General features: G+C 48.0%; 1 protein-coding gene across 2 annotated transcripts in view; it reads left to right on the forward strand.

Annotated features, from left to right (window-relative positions):
* Nucleotides 1-13343: 13343 nt before the first annotated feature.
* The window catches only part of Stxbp1 (syntaxin binding protein 1), a 71021-nt gene continuing 67351 nt past the window's right edge, over nt 13344-17013 (forward strand). The window contains exons 1-2 of one of the 2 annotated variants that reach the window (XM_048343322.1): nt 13344-13423; nt 13455-13538. In XM_048343322.1, the coding sequence (XP_048199279.1) occupies nt 13502-13538 (37 nt within the window). In that variant the 5' untranslated portion in view covers nt 13344-13423; nt 13455-13501. The remainder of the gene's footprint in view (nt 13424-13454; nt 13539-17013) is intronic. The other variant, XM_048343330.1, reaches the window with a different exon arrangement.

A 17013-nucleotide genomic window follows, 5' to 3' on the forward strand; every position in this document is an offset into this window, starting at 1 on the left:
ACGTGCTATCATTTGAGCCATTCTGGCTTTTTGCTAGCTAGTTGGAGCTAAGAGTCTCTCAGATTTATTTTGCCCACTCAGGATGCTGAGAGCTGAGGATCCCACTTCAAAGCCTGCCTGGGCAAAAAAGTCCATGAGACACTTATTTCTAAATAACCAACAAAAAGCCAGAAGTGAAGCTCTGGCTTAAGTGGCCAAGTTGCAGGCCAAGGCTTCAGCTATTACTCTAGCTCAGACCCAAGCCGCAGCCCCTAAGGATGCGCATGCTCCAGCCCCTAAAGGTACCCAGGCTGCAGCTCCTAAGGGTACCCAGGCTCAAGCTTCTAATGGTGCCCAGGGTCCTGTGAAGGCCCCACAATGAAGACCTGTGTCAGCCAGTGTGAGATGGTAGACTGCTGTGGCTCTCTAGCCACCATCTGCAGGGGGGCTGTGTGGTTTCTATCAATAAACCTGAGGCAGGATCTAGTGGTAATAATAATAATAATAATAATAATAATAATAATAATGTCATCTTAAGAAGCCTGACTGTTTCCTAAGCAGAGAAGGGAACTGAGGAAGGGCTTGGTTATGTATTATAGGATTTCGTTTATTTGTTTTGTTTTTGCTGCCAGTCCTGGGGCATGGACTCAGGGCCTGAGCACTGTCCCTGGCTTCTTTTTTGCTCTCTACCTCATGAGCCACAGCGCCACTTCCGGCTTGTTTCTATCTATGTGGTGCTGGGGAATTGAACCCAGGGCTTCATGTATATGAGGCAAGCACTTTACCACTAGGCCATATTCCCAGCCCCTATATTATAGGACTTTAGGGCTTGATTTAAGATTTCATTTTCTTCCTTTCTTTTCCTACAAGGCTCTTATGTTAGTGGCACAGTCTTGTGGCTCAGAGGCTCCTGGGTACCAAGGTTCACCAATGCCCCTCGAAGCCCCTACCTATTCTCTGGGCTTGCTGGATTCTGCTCTACCCATCTGTTGTTTAGTCAGCCACATCCTTGCCATCAAGAAGGAGCCCATTGCCCCCTGGTGGTGGCTGAGACGCAGCCCGGGAGAGAGTTCAACTCCAGGGTGAAAGGGACTGGACAGGAGGCCAGAACCCTGCTTCTCTGAAATGCCACCATTGCAGACCCCAGTACCAGCAGCCACCCAACTGTTTAAAGTGGGCCCACCCTCAGGTCTCCCTTCCCTATAAGAATGCCTGTGTCCCGGGCTGGGAAGGTGGCTTAGCTGTAGAGTGCTTGGCTAGTATACATGAAACCCTGGGTTTGATCCCTCAGTACCACATAATTAGAAGTGGTGCTGTGGCTCAAGTGGTAGAGTGCTAGCCTTGAGCACAGAGAGGTTCAAGGACAGTACCCAGGCTCTAGGAAGTTCAAGCTCTACCAAAAAAAAGAATGCCTATGTTCCCCATAACTGTTATCTTATCCTGGGGCTCCCCCATGCTTGTTGTGCCCGTCATTGACACCACCTCCCAGCTTGTCTGAAGTTTGTATGAACCACAGCTTTAATCTCTATACAAAATAACGATAGTGATTATGTGTGTGTATGTACATGTACTGGGACTTGAACTCAGGGTCTCACACTTTTTTTTTTTTTTTTTGCCATTTCTGGGGCTAAAACTCTGGGCCTAGGCTCTGTCCCTGAGGTCCTTTTGCTCAAGGCTAGCACTCTACCACTTGAGCCATAGCACCACTTCTGGATTTTTCTTTCTTTTTTTTTTTGGCCAGTCCTGGGCTTGGACTCAGGGCCTGAGCACTGTCCCTAGCTTCTTTTTGCTCAAGGCTAGCACTCTACCACTTGAGCCACAGAGCCACTTCTGGCCATTTTCTGTATATGTGGTGCTGGGGAATTGAACCCAGGGCCTCATGTATACGAGGCAGGCACTCTTGCCACTAGGCCATATCCCCAGCCCAGTTCTGGATTTTTCTGAAGAATTGAACCCAGGGCTTCATGCATGCTAGGCAAGTACTCTACCACTAAGCCACACTCCCAGCTCCATTTGCTATTTTCTTAAAACAGTTTGTGGTGTCTCAGTCTGAACCCTAGGTCTGGTGCTCCCATTCATGCTGCAGCACCAAGAGACCTTGGGGAGGAATTTTTAATCATTTCCTTTATTTCCTTCTTTCTTTCCTTTCTTTCTTCCTCTCTCTCTTCCTCTCTCTCTCTCTTTCTTTCTTTCTTTCTTTCTTTCTTTCTTTCTTTCTTTCTTTCTTTCTTTCTCCTTTTCTTCCTTTCTTTTTTTGCCAGTCCTGGGGCTTGAGCTCAGGGCCTGAGCACTGTCTCTGGCTTTTTGCTCAAGGCTAGCACTCTACCACTTGAGCCACAGCGCCAGTTCTGGCTTTTTCTATGTGGTGCTGAGGAATCCAACCCAGGGCTTCATGTATAGGAGGCAAGCACTCTACCACTAGGCCATATTCCCAGCCCCACCATTTTCTTTACTGTTGTTTTATTTTTCTCAGTACCTACAGAAGTCCTGGCATACCATAGGCATGCAAAAACATTTAGTGAATGAATAAATATGGCCTGATGCTTATCAGAGTGGGCTTTGAGTCAGGCAGACCTGGGTAGGGATCACAGCTCTGCCATTTACCAGCTGTGGGACTGTGAGTAATGGTTGGACGCTCTGAGCTGCTCCCCTTTCACATGCAGGTAGATGTGGTAAGTCCCTCACAGGGGGCTGTGGACTGCATGAGATAATGCCTACACAATGCCCATTGTAAGCTATGCTGGTTCAGATGTGGAGGAGCCAGCACATACACATGGGAGCTAAGGGGGAGAAAGCCCATCATCAAGCCTGTGATACCAGATGCACTTTCCTTGGCCATTGAAACTCTCCATGAAGTAGGGCATGCCTGTAACTAACCCCAGCTCTTGGGAAGGCTGAGGTAGGAAGACTGAGAGAGTTCCATACCAGCCTGAGCTACATAGCAGGGCTGTTTGATTGGTGTGTGTGTGTGTGTGTGTGTGTGTGTGTGTGTGTGTGTGTGTTAGTACTTGGGCTTGAAACCAGGATGAGCATTCTTTGTTAGCTTTTACGCTCAAGGCTGGCACTCCACCATTTGAGCTATAGCTCCACTTCTGGCTTTCTTTTTTTTCTTGTCAGCCATGGGGCACGAACTTGGGGCCTGGGCACTGTCCCTGAGCTCTGTGGCTCAAGGCTAGTGCTGTACCACTTTGAGCCACAGTGGTTTCCTGGTGGTTAATTGTAGATAAGAGTCTCATGGACTTTCCTGCCTAGGCTGGCTTTGAACTATAATCCTCAGATCTCAACCTCCTGATTAGCTAGGGTTATGGCATAAGCCACTGGCACTCAGCTCTGGCACAATGTTGTTGTTGTTGTTGTTTGAGACAGAGTCTTGCTATTTAGCCCACCTGGCCTTAGACTTATGATGTTCTTGTCTTAGCCTCTCATGTGTTAAGATTACTTAGTATAATATTTTCTTTTGCCAGTCCTGGGGCTTGGACTCAGGGCCTGAGTACTGTCCCTGGCTTCTTTTTGCTAAAAGCTAGCACTCTACCATTTGAACCACAGCACCACCTCTGGATTTTTCTATATATGTGGTGCTGAGGAATTGAACCCAGGGCTTCATGTATGCAAAGCAAAAACTCAGCCACTAGGTTATATTCCCAGCCCTGAAATAATCTTATTTGTTTAATTATTGTTTGAGCTCAAGCCCGGGTATTGTATGTGTGTGTGTGTGTGTGTGTGCTTGCACACACATACACAAATAGAAATTAATGGGAGGAAACAACAAAAACACTCCATGACGACCAAATATCACAAATGTAAACCAGGAGCTCAGGTGTAGTGACAGATTGTGAGCTTAGCTCTCAGCTCAATACCCCAAAGTGTGGGAGATATAACCCAAACCAGGGTGACCACCTCCCTCCCTTGAACCATATTTGAACCAAGGTAAAAAAAAAAAAAAAAAAAAAAAAAGTATTGCTTCTGTCATGGTAGCTCCAGCCCTTAGACTGCTGCTGTTCCTTCTGCCACCTGAAGGTGGTGGGGTTGGCCTGCTTCTGGAAATGTCTTCACTGAAGAATCCACTGAACCCGAGAAGCTGTAGGAGTAAGCAAGGTCTGCGTATAATCTCAGAAATGTCCCCCCTCCTCCCCTCTCAGGGCCCCAGTTTTCCTATTTGTAAAAGGGATCTCAAATTTCATTCTAGCTAGAACCCTGAGTTCTCAATCGCCCTCCATTTCCACACCTCACCGTTTGGAATGTGATAGGTTGTTGTTTTTTTCCTCCTTTGTTGTCTTCCTCCCTTCCTTCCTCCCTTCTTCCTCTCTCTCTCAGGGATATTGGATGCTATACCTGAGCTTTTCACTCAAAGCTAGTGCTCTACCACTTGAGTTACAGCTCCACTTCCAGTTTTTTGGTAGTTAACTGGAGGTAAGAGTTTCATGGACTTTCTTGCCCAGGCTGGCTTTGAACCAAGATGCTCAGATCTCAGTCTCCTGAGTAGATAGAATTTACAGGTGTGAGTCAGTGGTACCTGTCTATGGATTTATACTTTTATTACAAATGAAGAAAAATACAGACTGTTAAGAAAGGGAGGCAGAGGGGCTGGGGATATGGCCTAGTGGCAAGAGTGCTTGCCTCGTATACATGAGGCCCTGGGTTCAATTCCCCAGCACCACATATACAGAAAATGGCCAGAAGTGGCGCTGTGGCTCAAGTGGCAGAGTGCTAGCCTTGAGCAAAAAGAAGCCAGGGACAGTGCTCAGGCCCTGAGTCCAAGCCCCAGGACTGGCCAAAAAAAAAATCGAGAAAGGGAGGCGGAGAGACAGTAGTGACCAGGTCTGTGAAACCAAAAACTGCTTGTCAAATGGTATTTCCCACAGGATTGGGGCAGCTACCCAACAGTATGTAACTAAAACCAAACAACTACTCAACATATAAAGGTCAAAAATCGACCTCTCAGTGGAATACAATAGCTCAAAAGCTATGTATGTACGTTCATATAAGTCTACTGTCGACATATTGTCTAATATCGACATTACATTTAAAGCCCTAGGCGAATTTTCTTGGGCTTGGTCACATGGCTAATGTATATGTTCTTGATAAATTGTATATTGTATATATGTCTACCTGACCTAGAGAAGGGAAAGAAAAACAGGGTATAAGATATCACAAGAGGGGGCTGGGGATATAGCCTAGTGGCAAGAGTGCCTGCCTCGGATACACGAGGCCCTAGGTTCGATTCCCCAGCACCACATATACAGAAAACGGCCAGAAGCGGCGCTGTGGCTCAAGTGGCAGAGTGCTAGCCTTGAGCAGGAAGAAGCCAGGGACAGTGCTCAGGCCCTGAGTCCAAGGCCCAGGACTGGCCAAAAAAAAAAAAAAAAAAAGATATCACAAGAAATGTACACACTGCCCTACTATGTAACTGTACCCTTTTTGCACAACACCTTGTCAAAAAAATTTGTGTTCAATTAATAAATAAATTAAATTTAAAAAAAAGAAAAATACAAAGAAAGAACCCAATCTTCCTGAGTTAAAACCAAAATTTCACTGGGGCGGGCCGGGCCAGGGGTGGGAAGGAAACAACAAAAATAAAAACCATCCCCAAGTGGTCTAACTGCATTATTCTAGACTTTCCCTGATGCAGCAAGAGGAAAAAAACACAGAAATTAGGAATGGAGCCAGGTGCCGGTGGCTCGTGCCTGTAATCCTAGCTACTTAGAAGACCAAGATCTAAGAATTGTGGTTTGAAGCCAGTCGGAGCAGAAAAGTCCATGAGACTCTTATCTCTAATCACCTACGCAGAGAAAGCAGGAAGTGACGCCGTGGCTCAAGTGGTAGAGAACTAGCCTTGAGCAAAAGAAGCTCAGGGACAGTGCCCCAGCCCAGATTTCAAGCCCTAGAACCAGCAAAAACAAAAAAAAGGGGGGGGGGTGGCAGCGGGGGGATGGAATGGAAATCGATATAGTAATCTCAGAAAACTCTGTTAAAACTGGCCCACCAATAGGGGTGATAGGATTTCATCTTCAGAGTAGAAGATGTTGGGTTTTCCAAAGAATGCAGGCTAGGCTTGGTGGTACACACCTGTACTCCCAGCACTCAGGAGGCTGACTGAGTTCAAGGCCAGCCTGGGCTATAGGTCTAGAACTTGTCTTGGAAAATAAATCTATAAATAATAGAGCTGAAGGTGTGGCTCAAGTGGTAGAGTGCCCACTTGGCAAGCCCTGAGTTCAAATCCAACATAACTGATCCATCCGCATAATGCAAATGGAGAAACCACAGAGGGAAAGAGGCTGCGGCTCTGGAGGCCCCCTGCAATACCCTTCTCCCCACTCCTCCGTGGCCCCCACCGGAAGATGGGAGGAGGAGAGGCACAATCTGTGTTTGCAGCCTTCTAGTGAATCAGGGCACAGAACAGCTTACAAATGTGCCGAAACCCCTGCGGGGTGGCTGTGCTATTGTCACTGGAGGCATTTTTAGGCCCTAGGGTGGGATGTGACTAACAGATGTCTTCAGACTGTTGGGAATCCAGTCAGTGCAGTAGGTGCTATTTTTGTTAAACATCTGCTCCAAGAGTTCCCCCACGTATGCAGGACATGGCTGTGGTGTGTTCCTGGTCTGTCACAGCTGGAAGGAGAAGGAAGGCCTTGGGGAGAGGGGGACTGAGGTCTGTAAACAGAGGAATCGGAGACCCACAGCCTGAGGGATGCCAGAATCCAAGCACAAGCTCCTTTGTCTACCTGCTTCCTGATTCAGAAAGAACTGGGCACAATGGCTGGGACTCAGGACAAGAGTTCAGAGCTCATATGTGTGTCAATAGGGATACTGATGTCTAGAAAATATAAGGACCTAGCCAGGGACAGCAACATGGCAGAGCCAGAGCCAGAATCCTGGGTCTTCCAGAGCTCTGCCTGTGAATCTGTAAATGGTAAGGGCTGGCAGGGAAAGCTCTGTGGGGCGAGGGGAAGGGGGCTGCTGCCTGGGAGGGGATGAATTGAAAGGCAGATGTGGGAAGACAGTAGACAAAGGAGGTGGGGAGGAGGGAGGGAAGAGGGCATGGAGAAGAGGCAGGAAGTTTTGAGGAGTGGGTAGAAAGACAGCCTATGTGTAATGGGGTGGGGGGAGGGCACTCCTGCTTACCTCAGACTCCAGAGAGCTTTTTAGGGCTCTAGTTCTGGGGGCGGGGAGTGGGTGGGGGGTGTGTAATAAGGATGCTTGGGGCACCCTGGAGAGAGCATAAGCAGTGCTAAGTAAGGACCACCTAGGCACCCACTGAGCCAGGAAGATTGTGTGTGTGTGTGTGTGTATGCGTGTGTGTGCGCGTGCGCATGAGCGTGCCAGTACTAGAGCTTCAACTTTGGGTTTTGACCTCAGGGCCTTGCCTTCTCCCTTAACTTTTTCCACTCCAGGCTGGGGCTATACCACTGAGGAGGCACACCTTCACTTTGGGCTTTTTGCTGATTAATTGGAGATAATATTAGATAAGAAAATCTTGGGCTTTTCTTCTCAGGCTGGTTTCGAACCTCAATCATCAGATCTCAGCCTCCTGAGTAGCTAGGATTACAGGGGTGAGCCACCAGTGCCTGGCTTGGCTTTAAACTTGTTATTTTGTGTGTGCTAATGCCATGGCTTGAACTCTGGGCCTCAAGCGCTCACTTGGCTTGCTGGAAACTGTCACTCTACCACTTGAGTCATTCTGCCAGTTCAGCATTTTGCTGGTTAATTGAGATGAATGTTGCAAGCTTTCCTGCCAGGCCTGGCTTCAAATGTGATCCTCTGATCTCAGCCTCCTGAGTAGCTAAGATTAGAGTTGTAAGCCACTGGCACCCTGCTTATTATATAGTATTTTTAAACAAGGACTTGACTTTATGCCCTGGGCCAATCTGAACCATGCTCTTGTATTTAGGCATCTTTTTAAATTTAATTTTATTTTTTTGGCCAGTCCAGGGCCTTGGACTCAGGGCCTGAGCACTGTCCCTGGCTTCTTTTTGCTCAAGGCTAGCACTCTACCACTTGAACCACAGCGCCACTTCTGGCCGTTTTCTATATATGTGGTGCTGGGGAATCGAACCCAGGGCTTCATGTATACGAGACAAGCTGTCTTGCCACTAGGCCACATCCCTAGCCCCATTTAGGCATCTTTTAAAGTTGGGGTGATTGGGCTGGGAATATGGCCTAGTGGTAAAGTGCTCGCCTCGTATACATGAAGCCCTGGGTTCGATTCCCCAGCACCACATATATAGAAAAAAGCAGGAAGTGGAGCTGTGGCTCAAGTGGCAGAGTGCTAGCCTTGAGCACAAAGAAGCCAGGGACAGTGCTCAGGCTCTGAGTCCACGCCCCAGGACTGGCAACAAAAACAAAACAAATAAATAAAGTTGGGGTGATAGGCATGTACCATAGTGCCCAGCTTTTTTTTTTTTTTTTTTAATGCAGATCCTGGTGCTTGAACTCAGGGCCTGAGTGCTGTCCCTGAGCTGCTTTGCTCAATGCTAGTGCCCTACCGCTTGAGCCACAGCTCTACTCCTGGCCTTTCTGAGATCTTAGCCTCCGGAGTAACTAGGATTACAGGTGTGAACCACCAATCCCAACCAATTTTTCTTTCTTTTTTTCTTTTTAATTATTGGTTGGGATGGGGCCTCCATAACTTTCTGCGTTCGCTGGCCTGGAACCTTGATCCTCCTGATCAAGGTTGGATTACAGTAATGAGACACGGATCCTGGACAACATCTTAAAAAGAAAAAACCCGGGGGCGGGGGATATGGCCTAGTGGCAAGAGTGCTTGCCTCAGATACATGAGGCCCTGGGTTCAATTCCCCAGCACCACATATACAGAAAATGGCCAGAAGTGGCGCTGTGGCTCAAGTGGCAGAGTGCTAGCCTTGAGCGGGAAGAAGCCAGGGACAGTGCTCAGGCCCTGAGTCCAAGCCCCAGGACTGGCCAAAAAAAAAGAAAAAGAAAAAACCCAACCCATTACAGCATTTAACATTGGGACATGGCTCATACTTTCTATAATGTAGACTCTCGATCAGTCACAGAAATCATTGCCTGGCTTTGAGTAAGGACTTGCTGCCCTGGGCAAGGCATGTGCTCTGCGGTGGGTCACAGCTGTGGTGTCACTTGCATTTGCCAGGTCTCTGCAGTTGCTTCAACTCAAAACTCTGACCTATGCTTTTATTCTATGTATTTATTCCTGGGACTTGGAACTCAGAGCTTGGGAGCTGTCCCTGAGCTTTTTAGCTCTAGGCTAATGTACCACTTGAGCCACAGCTCCACCTCCAGCCTGTTTTGGTGTTTCACTGGCGATAAGAGCCTCATGAACTTTTCCTGCCCTGGCTGGCTTCTAACTGCAAACCTTAGATCTCAGCCTCCTGGGTAGCTAGGATTACAGGCGTGAGCCACAGATGCCTCACACTACATCATTTTTTTAAAAAAAAGTAATGGTATTAATAGATAATGTTTACTGGATCCTTACCAAGTAGCCAGTATTGGATAAAGGCCCTAACAAATATCTTGCTGAATCCTTTTTAAACTGCTCCTAAAACAGTGCAGGGGAAAACTGGGTATCCTTATAGCAGGGGAAGGGAGTGAGAGGAAAATTCACCTGATGACCGAGCTCCAAAGTAGAAGGATCTCCAGGAGCACTTGCCGGGCCCAAGTATAGGAATCCCTGTGCTAGATGCTCTCAACAGATCCACTTTAGGCAACCAACTGGCTCCGGGGTTTCTTCTTCCTCCTATCCACTCCATTGCTATTTCCTGCTCCTCTGCGTTCTAACTCCCTCTCCCTCTAAGCAGCACTCTCTTGATTTGCCATCCGTGCCAGCGTCTTCTCCGCATCCTTTGGTTCACCAACTTCTGCTATCCCGTGACCCGCGTGTAAATCACAGGACTCTTCCCACCCCCTAGCTGCCCGCCCCGCGCCCAGCCGGCTCTGCAGAGGCTGCAGGCCGCGCATGCGCACCTGCAGGAGCACCTGCTGGGCGTTTGGCCCCCGGGAGGAGGACCAAATCTTCGCATCCCGCAACTGCAGCAGCGCAGGGGACCGCCGGGAACCCGGGGTTGGGTCAGGCAGTACACAGTGAACCTGTCTGGGCCCTAAAGCTCGTGGGATTCGGGTCCATGCGCCCCAAACAATGTGTTCTTACTGCCAAGTTTATTTATCCTTTAGTCAGAGCCTTGGGGTTATGCCCTGGGCCCTGGAGCTCTCTCCCAGGAAGTTTGTGGAAGCTGTGTCCTGGGTCTGCCCTTAGAGCAGTATGGCCTTTATGCAGGTGGCTTGATCTCCCTGAGGCCAGGGGGAAAATAACAGTGCCACCTTGAGAATTGAGTGAAAATACTTGAGAGCTCTAGACACATATCAAACTAAGCCAACATAAGGGCTAGAGATCACAGGGTACCCTTTCGTGTAGGCCATCTCTCCGACTCCTCAGAGTCACCTTATCTGCGTGTTTTAATGCCCTATTACGGCGGAGAAATCAAGACTCAGAGACGCCAAGAATCAGCTCTTGAATCCCACATTTAGAGTGAACCCAGGTTGACACCCCACAGTCCGGAAATCTTGGGTGAGTTCACAGTCTGCCACCCTGCTGGTTCTGTGAACAATCAGTTCTGGTTTTGGATCCCTAGCAAACATCTCAGGTACACGTCGGCAGGAAATAATTTCTTTTGTGTCCTTCCTTCTGCAGAAAATAAGAAGCTGCTATATCTTTCATTATCTTACTAGGGTTTGAATTCAGGGCCACCTGCTCCTACTTGGTTATTTTGCTCAAGGCTGGGGCTCTACCATTTGAGCTATAGCTCCACTTTCAGCTTTTTAAGTAGTTAATTGGTAATAAGAGACTCATAGACTTTTCTGCCCAGGTTGGCTTTGTCAGTGATCCTCAGGTTTCAGCCTCTTGAGTAACTAGAATTACATATGGACTGGACTTTTATGGCACTCATTAAATCCTCATTGACCCACTGACAGGATGAATGGCAAGAGGAGCCCTTATTGTTCCTACTCCTTAGCCACTGTCTTTCCAGCTGGTGGAGGAAGAAGCCTGTAGCATCCCAAGTGCATCCTGGGTCCCCTCCTCTATACGAACCATCTCCTCCTGCTCCAAATGTACCAAAGAGCTGTCATACGTTCTGTGGACCAAAATGTAAAGAGATGATACATTATTACCTTCTCTCTATGAAGGTAGATTTGGATAAAGGTGAGAAGATGGTAACTTTGGCTTGCTTTGGAGCTTGTATCTTAAGCTAGGACAGGAGGATTCTTGTCCACGGCTGGGCAACATTCCCTCCACGAATTCAGAAAAGTCCTCCTTAGGCTTCAGCTTGTTTTCTTCTTGTGCAGTATATAATAATGGTTCAGAATTCAGACTCTAACATTGGCTCATTCCTTGATCACTTACTACCTTTGTGTTCTACCACTTTGAGCCACAGCTCACAACTCTACTTCCGGTTTCCTAGTGATTAATTGGCAATAGGAGTCTCACAAGCTTTCCTGCCACGGCTGGTTTGAACTCTGATCCTCACATCTCAGCCTCCTGAGTAGCTAGAATTACAGGTGTGAACCATTAACATCTGGTTTGTTCCAACTCTTTAATTAGTATTAACTGATTTTTACTACTAGCTTTCCTGTTCTTTTTTTTTTTTTTTTTGGCTCAGCTTGTTTTTCTTTGGAAGCAGAAGCAAGCTTGCTCTGTTATTTGTTTGTTAATTTTCTTTCCAGTCCTGGGCCTTGAACTCAGGGCCTGAGCACTGTCCCTGGCTTCTTTTTGCTTAAGGCTAGCACTCTACCACTTGAGCCACAGCACCTCTTCTGGCCTTTTCTATATATGTGGTGCTAGGAATCAAACCCAGGGCTTCATGTATACAAGGCAACCACTCTTGCCACTAGGCCATATTCCCAGTCCTGTTTATTTATTCTGCCAAAATTCAAGCACAAGTCTTTTCATGTACTGAGTAAGTGCCTCTTACCACCAGCATGTATTTTTAATTCTTGTTTCCTATTTCAAAAACAGTGTTCACCGTTAACAAAGAAAGTACAGTGAAGCCAGGTACTGGTTGTTCACACCTGTAGTCCTAGCTACTCAGGAGGCTGAGATCAGAAGATTGAGATTCAAAGCCAGTAGGGAAGAAAAGTACATGAGACTCTTATCTCCAATTAACTGCCAAAAATTTGGAAGTGGAGCTGTAGCTCAAGTGGTAGAGTGCCAGTCTTGAGCAAAGAAGCTAAGGTATAGTGAGCACTCACCCCATTACTGGCCAAAGAAATTTAAAAGTCCAGTGAGAACGTACAAAGGACTATTTTAGTGAACGTTGTTTCCAGGAAGGAGATGGTAAGTTCAGAGTTGATTCTATACTATATTCCTATTAAGAACTTCTGAACTCCAAGACAAGGATGGTATCCTATCTTGTGCATGGTTGTAGCTCCAAGTGCCCAGACAGATAGTCCCATAGTCATGGGAGAACAATAAATATTTGTTAATGAATGACTGATGTGCCATCTGGCAGTAAGTCTTCTGTTTTTTCCAACATCTGAGCCTCAGATTTTTTAAAAATTTTTTTTTGGCCAGTCCTGGGGCTTGGACTCAGGGCCTGAGCACTGTCCCTGGCTTCTTTTTGCTCAAGGCTAGCACTCTACCACTTGAGCCACAGCGCCCCTTCTGGCCATTTTCTGTATATATGTGATGCTGGGGAATCGAACCCAGGGCTTCATGTATCCGAGGCCAGTACTTTATCACTAGGCCAATAGTCCCAGCCCCAGGAGCCTCAGATTTTTTTTTTTTTAAGGAAAATCTGGAAATAGAGATTAAAATCAATACTTAATTTACAGTGACGTGTTACTGAGATGATGGTTCTAAGGTGCTTGATACATACTAAGAGCTCAGCAAATGGTGCATCTATGGATCTAGACACCCAGAAAGATAGAGATGGTGCAGATGTACCTCGCATTGCTTTGGGTCTAAGAGTGAGTTCTATTAATAAGGGAGCCTTCTGTGGCAGGGGAACATGGACAGGTCCCAGAAACAGCAAAGACAGCACCACAGTGGGGCTCCCCGAAGATTCCTGTGGCCCGGGATCCTGGTGCAGAGGCGGGAGATAGGACTTTAGGACCCTGTGCTCTGGGCGCGCGCGCGCGAGACTACCGAAGAAAGCACTCGCGCGCGTGCGCGCGCTCGGCGCGCGTGAGGAGAGGGGGAGGGCGCGGCTCCCGCACCAGCCCCCGGGGCCGCCTCACACCCAGCCGCATCCCAGAGGGCGGAGCTAAGCATCCGCGCCTCGGTCTGATTGGTGGAGAGGCGCGGGTGACGCTGACGGCTGGAGCGAAGCCCCGCCTCCCACGGCCCGCCCCTCGTGCGCCGCTGGCTCAGCAGCCTCTCTCTGGCCGGCGCCGCGCCCCCGAGCCGAGTCCGCGCCGTCAGTCGATCCGGAGCGCGGCTGCGGGGCGGCGGGCTGCAGGGAGCGGAGCGCGCGGGTCCGGGGAGGAGGTGGTGGTAGTGTCCGCGGGCATCGCCAGAGGAAAGTCGGAGCCCAGAGACTCACCCAGCGCCATGGCCCCCATTGGCCTCAAAGCCGTGGTCGGAGAGAGTAAGTAGAAGCTGGTCCTGCCCGCAGGCGGGGTCTGCGGCTGCCCGCGGGAAGCCGGCCACCGGGGCCTTAGTGCCCGCGATTCCGGCAGGCCCGGGGCTCCGCGTTCTCAGGGCTCCGTTCCCCGGTGCCGCCGCCCTCCCTGAGAGAAGTCCCCCCCCCCCACTCCCGGCCTCCCGCGGCGGCCGCCCTGCCTGCCGTCTCCCCGTCCCTCGCCCCCAACCCCCCTCCCCCCCCCCGGCCTCCCCTTCTCCTCACTCTCCACCCTCCCCTCCCCTCCATTCCGTAGGCCTGCTCCATCGCTGCCCCCCACCTCGGTCACTCCATCCCTCCCCCCCGCCCTCCCCTGCTCACCGCGTCTCCCTCGACACCCCTCTTTCCTTCTTACCTCCACCCGCGCCCCCCTTCGCCGCCGCATCCCTCCTCGTCCCCCCCCCCCCCCGTCACCTCATCCCTTCTCCTCCCCTTTCTCCGCAGACCCGGGTCTCTCCTCTTCCACCCGGCCCTGCTCTTAACCCCCTCCCCCAGCCTACTAATTCCCTGTTCTGCGGCATCACCCCGGGCACCCCAGTGCTTCCCCCTCCCGCTTCCCCTCTCCCCTTCCTCCCTGCCTTCTTTCTTCCCCGAGCCCCCCTCGATCCCCTGTCCTTTTTCCGTTCGTCAACTGTTCCCTGTTTCCCACCCTCCCTTGTGAATCGTGATGAGCGACATCCCGGCCTGCTTCCTCCCTCCTCTCTCCTTCCTTCTCCCTCCCCTTCCCTCTTCTCCCCTCCCCTCTCCTTATCCCCCCCGCCCCCCCCCCGAGCCCAGCCGCCGCGGTCCCCAGCCGCAGGGACCCACCTGGGAGCAGCTGGGCGCGCGCCGGTGCAGCCCAGGGCCACTCCTGCTTCATCTGGGGTGGGGATCTGGGGTGGGGATGCCTGTTTGCTGTTTTCCGAAGGCTTTGGGTTGAAGCCGCCAGGCTCTCTCTCTTCTCTCCGGCCCGGGGCTTGGCTTTGAGGGCGGGGTCTCATCAGGGTCGCGAACCCTCTCCTGTCACCGGGGAGATGCGGACAGCTTCTGTGTGCCCTGCACCCCCAGCACCGCAGTCTGCAGGGCTCAGCCCCTGGCTTGGCTACAACCAGACAGGCAGCTCAGACAGCTGCAGCAAGGAGGAAATGGTTGTTTATGGGCTTGGATTAAGACATTAAAAAAGGTGGTAGTGGTGAGTGTCTGCTGCCCAGAAGGCTGGAGGTGGTAAATTTGTGGAAGAAAATAAGATATACAAAAAAATAAAATAAAAGAATAAAAATAGCACCTCTTCAGTCTTTTTTAACAAAAACAATGCACGAGGGGTTGCTGTGGCTTTTGCTACCTCTTGGGAGAGTAAGAGAAAATAAAAATTGGCCTTTTCTCTCTAGGAGAGGATAAAAAGAAAAAAGAATAAAAATGGAGGATATTTGTGTAGCGCTTCCTTTGCGGTGATCCTTTCCTATTATAACCACCACCCTCCTCCCCTTCCTGGTATGGAATGCTTTCATGCTTTTGACTCTGTGGTGTTCTTTTTGAGCATCATAATGGAACTGGATTTTTCCCCTTCCTTGTTTTTTTTCATTGGTAAATGGGAAATATTCCTACTGGGGAATCTTGCTGTACAATCTTATCGGACCTATTCCATCAGAAGAAAATTGCTGTAAAAATGGAACCCCAAATGAACATTTAAGAAATGTTTACTATAACATCTATGATTAAAAAGAAACATGCAGTAAAGGTTCTGATACTTGAGCTGTTTACTGAGGAGAATGAAAATGTTTAAGGCTGGAAGAATCCATAGGGATTTCTAATATCAACATCCTCCTTAAACCCCCCCCCCCAAAGTAAAGCAATGGAGATTTGTAGCAGCTAAATGACTTGCTAAAACAAGTGTTAATTAAATTGGAAAAGCTGGTGTCCATTTCCTTGCAACTTTAGTAAGAGATAACTTCATTACTCTATGTGTACAATTTCCCCTAATAATCTCTTAAAAGATTTTGAAGCATGGGATGGAATGTTACATGTTTCATCATAGTACATTATGTGCACTATGTGTTGAGAGAAATCAAGGGTTTTTTTGCATCTTTTTTCAGGAACCCTTGTTTACACAGGTGGTTTCTCACTCTCCATCTCCTGACTTTTTTCCTCCAAAGAAACAAGCATCATAAAGGCAAAAGAAAAAAAAATCAGCTTGCAATACAAGCAAAATTACTTATTTACTAAAACAGAGAAAAATGACTTGTATATAAAAATAAAAACCAAATATTACATGAAATTGGTACATGTGTGAGCAGAATTCCATTCCCCTAACAAATGAGTTAGGTATAGGTTTTAGGAAACAATATTATTGCAATCTTAATTCTGGCTCCTAATTTCAGATGGGATTTCTAGCAATGTCTTTTTCTCTAAAAAATAAGAATTAGAAACATTTTTTAACTACTGTGCACCAATTTAAACACCTTTACAGCCTTGTCTTACAATCTAGATTAATATCCTTTAGTATACCAAAAGTAAGGGGATGAGAAACAGTTGGTTAGAGATTACTAGAGTCTCAGTTGATAGCTGAGTCAAACCTGGGACTGTTTTCTCTCTTTTTAGAACAAACACCATTCTGGAAAGTTTTTCCTATCACTTCTCCAACTGACTTAGAACATACTTAGTGTATTGCACTTATTTGTATTGGTTTTGCCCAACTAGACTTAAATTTCTTCAAGGGAGATTAGAACCATGTCTCATTTTTATGTCTAACCTTAGTGCTTGAATTAGTTGCTGATACTCAGTTACTGCTGAATGAATGACCCTAAAGTATAATTACTGATAGACACTGGGATAAAACTCAGACCCATTTTGTGCCTCAATTTCTTCACCTATAAAGTAGATAATAATAACACTTTATCTTGTGGAGTTTATGAGTTTAAGTAAGAGCATGCAGGCACAGCATTTAACACAGTTCCTAGCACACTGTGAATTTGGTAAATCTATCATTATGAAAAGACTCATAGAGAGTAGTAAAAGTGTTAAGGTGTTGGGCATAGTGATGCACGCCTGTAATTCTAGCACTCAGGAGGTTGAGGCTGAAGCATTGGGAGTTCTATACCGGCTCTGGCTACATAGCAAGTTCTAGCCTGGACTACACATGAGACCCTGTTTCAAACAAAGAAGAAATAACGTAAAGTAACCTATCTCTATCCTTGGAACTCTGGTTTTGGTAGAGAACATGGAGTGGGAAAAGTTCTTGAAAGAAATGCAAATAAATTATAAATGAAAGAATCAAATAGAACATATGGATAGAGCCAGGTGTGGTGGTTTAAATCTGTAATCCCAGCACCTTGGGAGCCTAAGATAAGAGAGTCACTAGTTCCAATGCCAAGCCTGGGCTACATAGAGAGACCAGTCTCAAAAACAAAACCCAAATAAATACTTTGTTTAGATGGGGCCATGATTCATAGATCTAATTTGAGAA

Source organism: Perognathus longimembris, chromosome 1, assembly GCF_023159225.1.
Source record: "Perognathus longimembris pacificus isolate PPM17 chromosome 1, ASM2315922v1, whole genome shotgun sequence".
NCBI classification, from domain to species: Eukaryota; Metazoa; Chordata; class Mammalia; order Rodentia; family Heteromyidae; genus Perognathus; species Perognathus longimembris.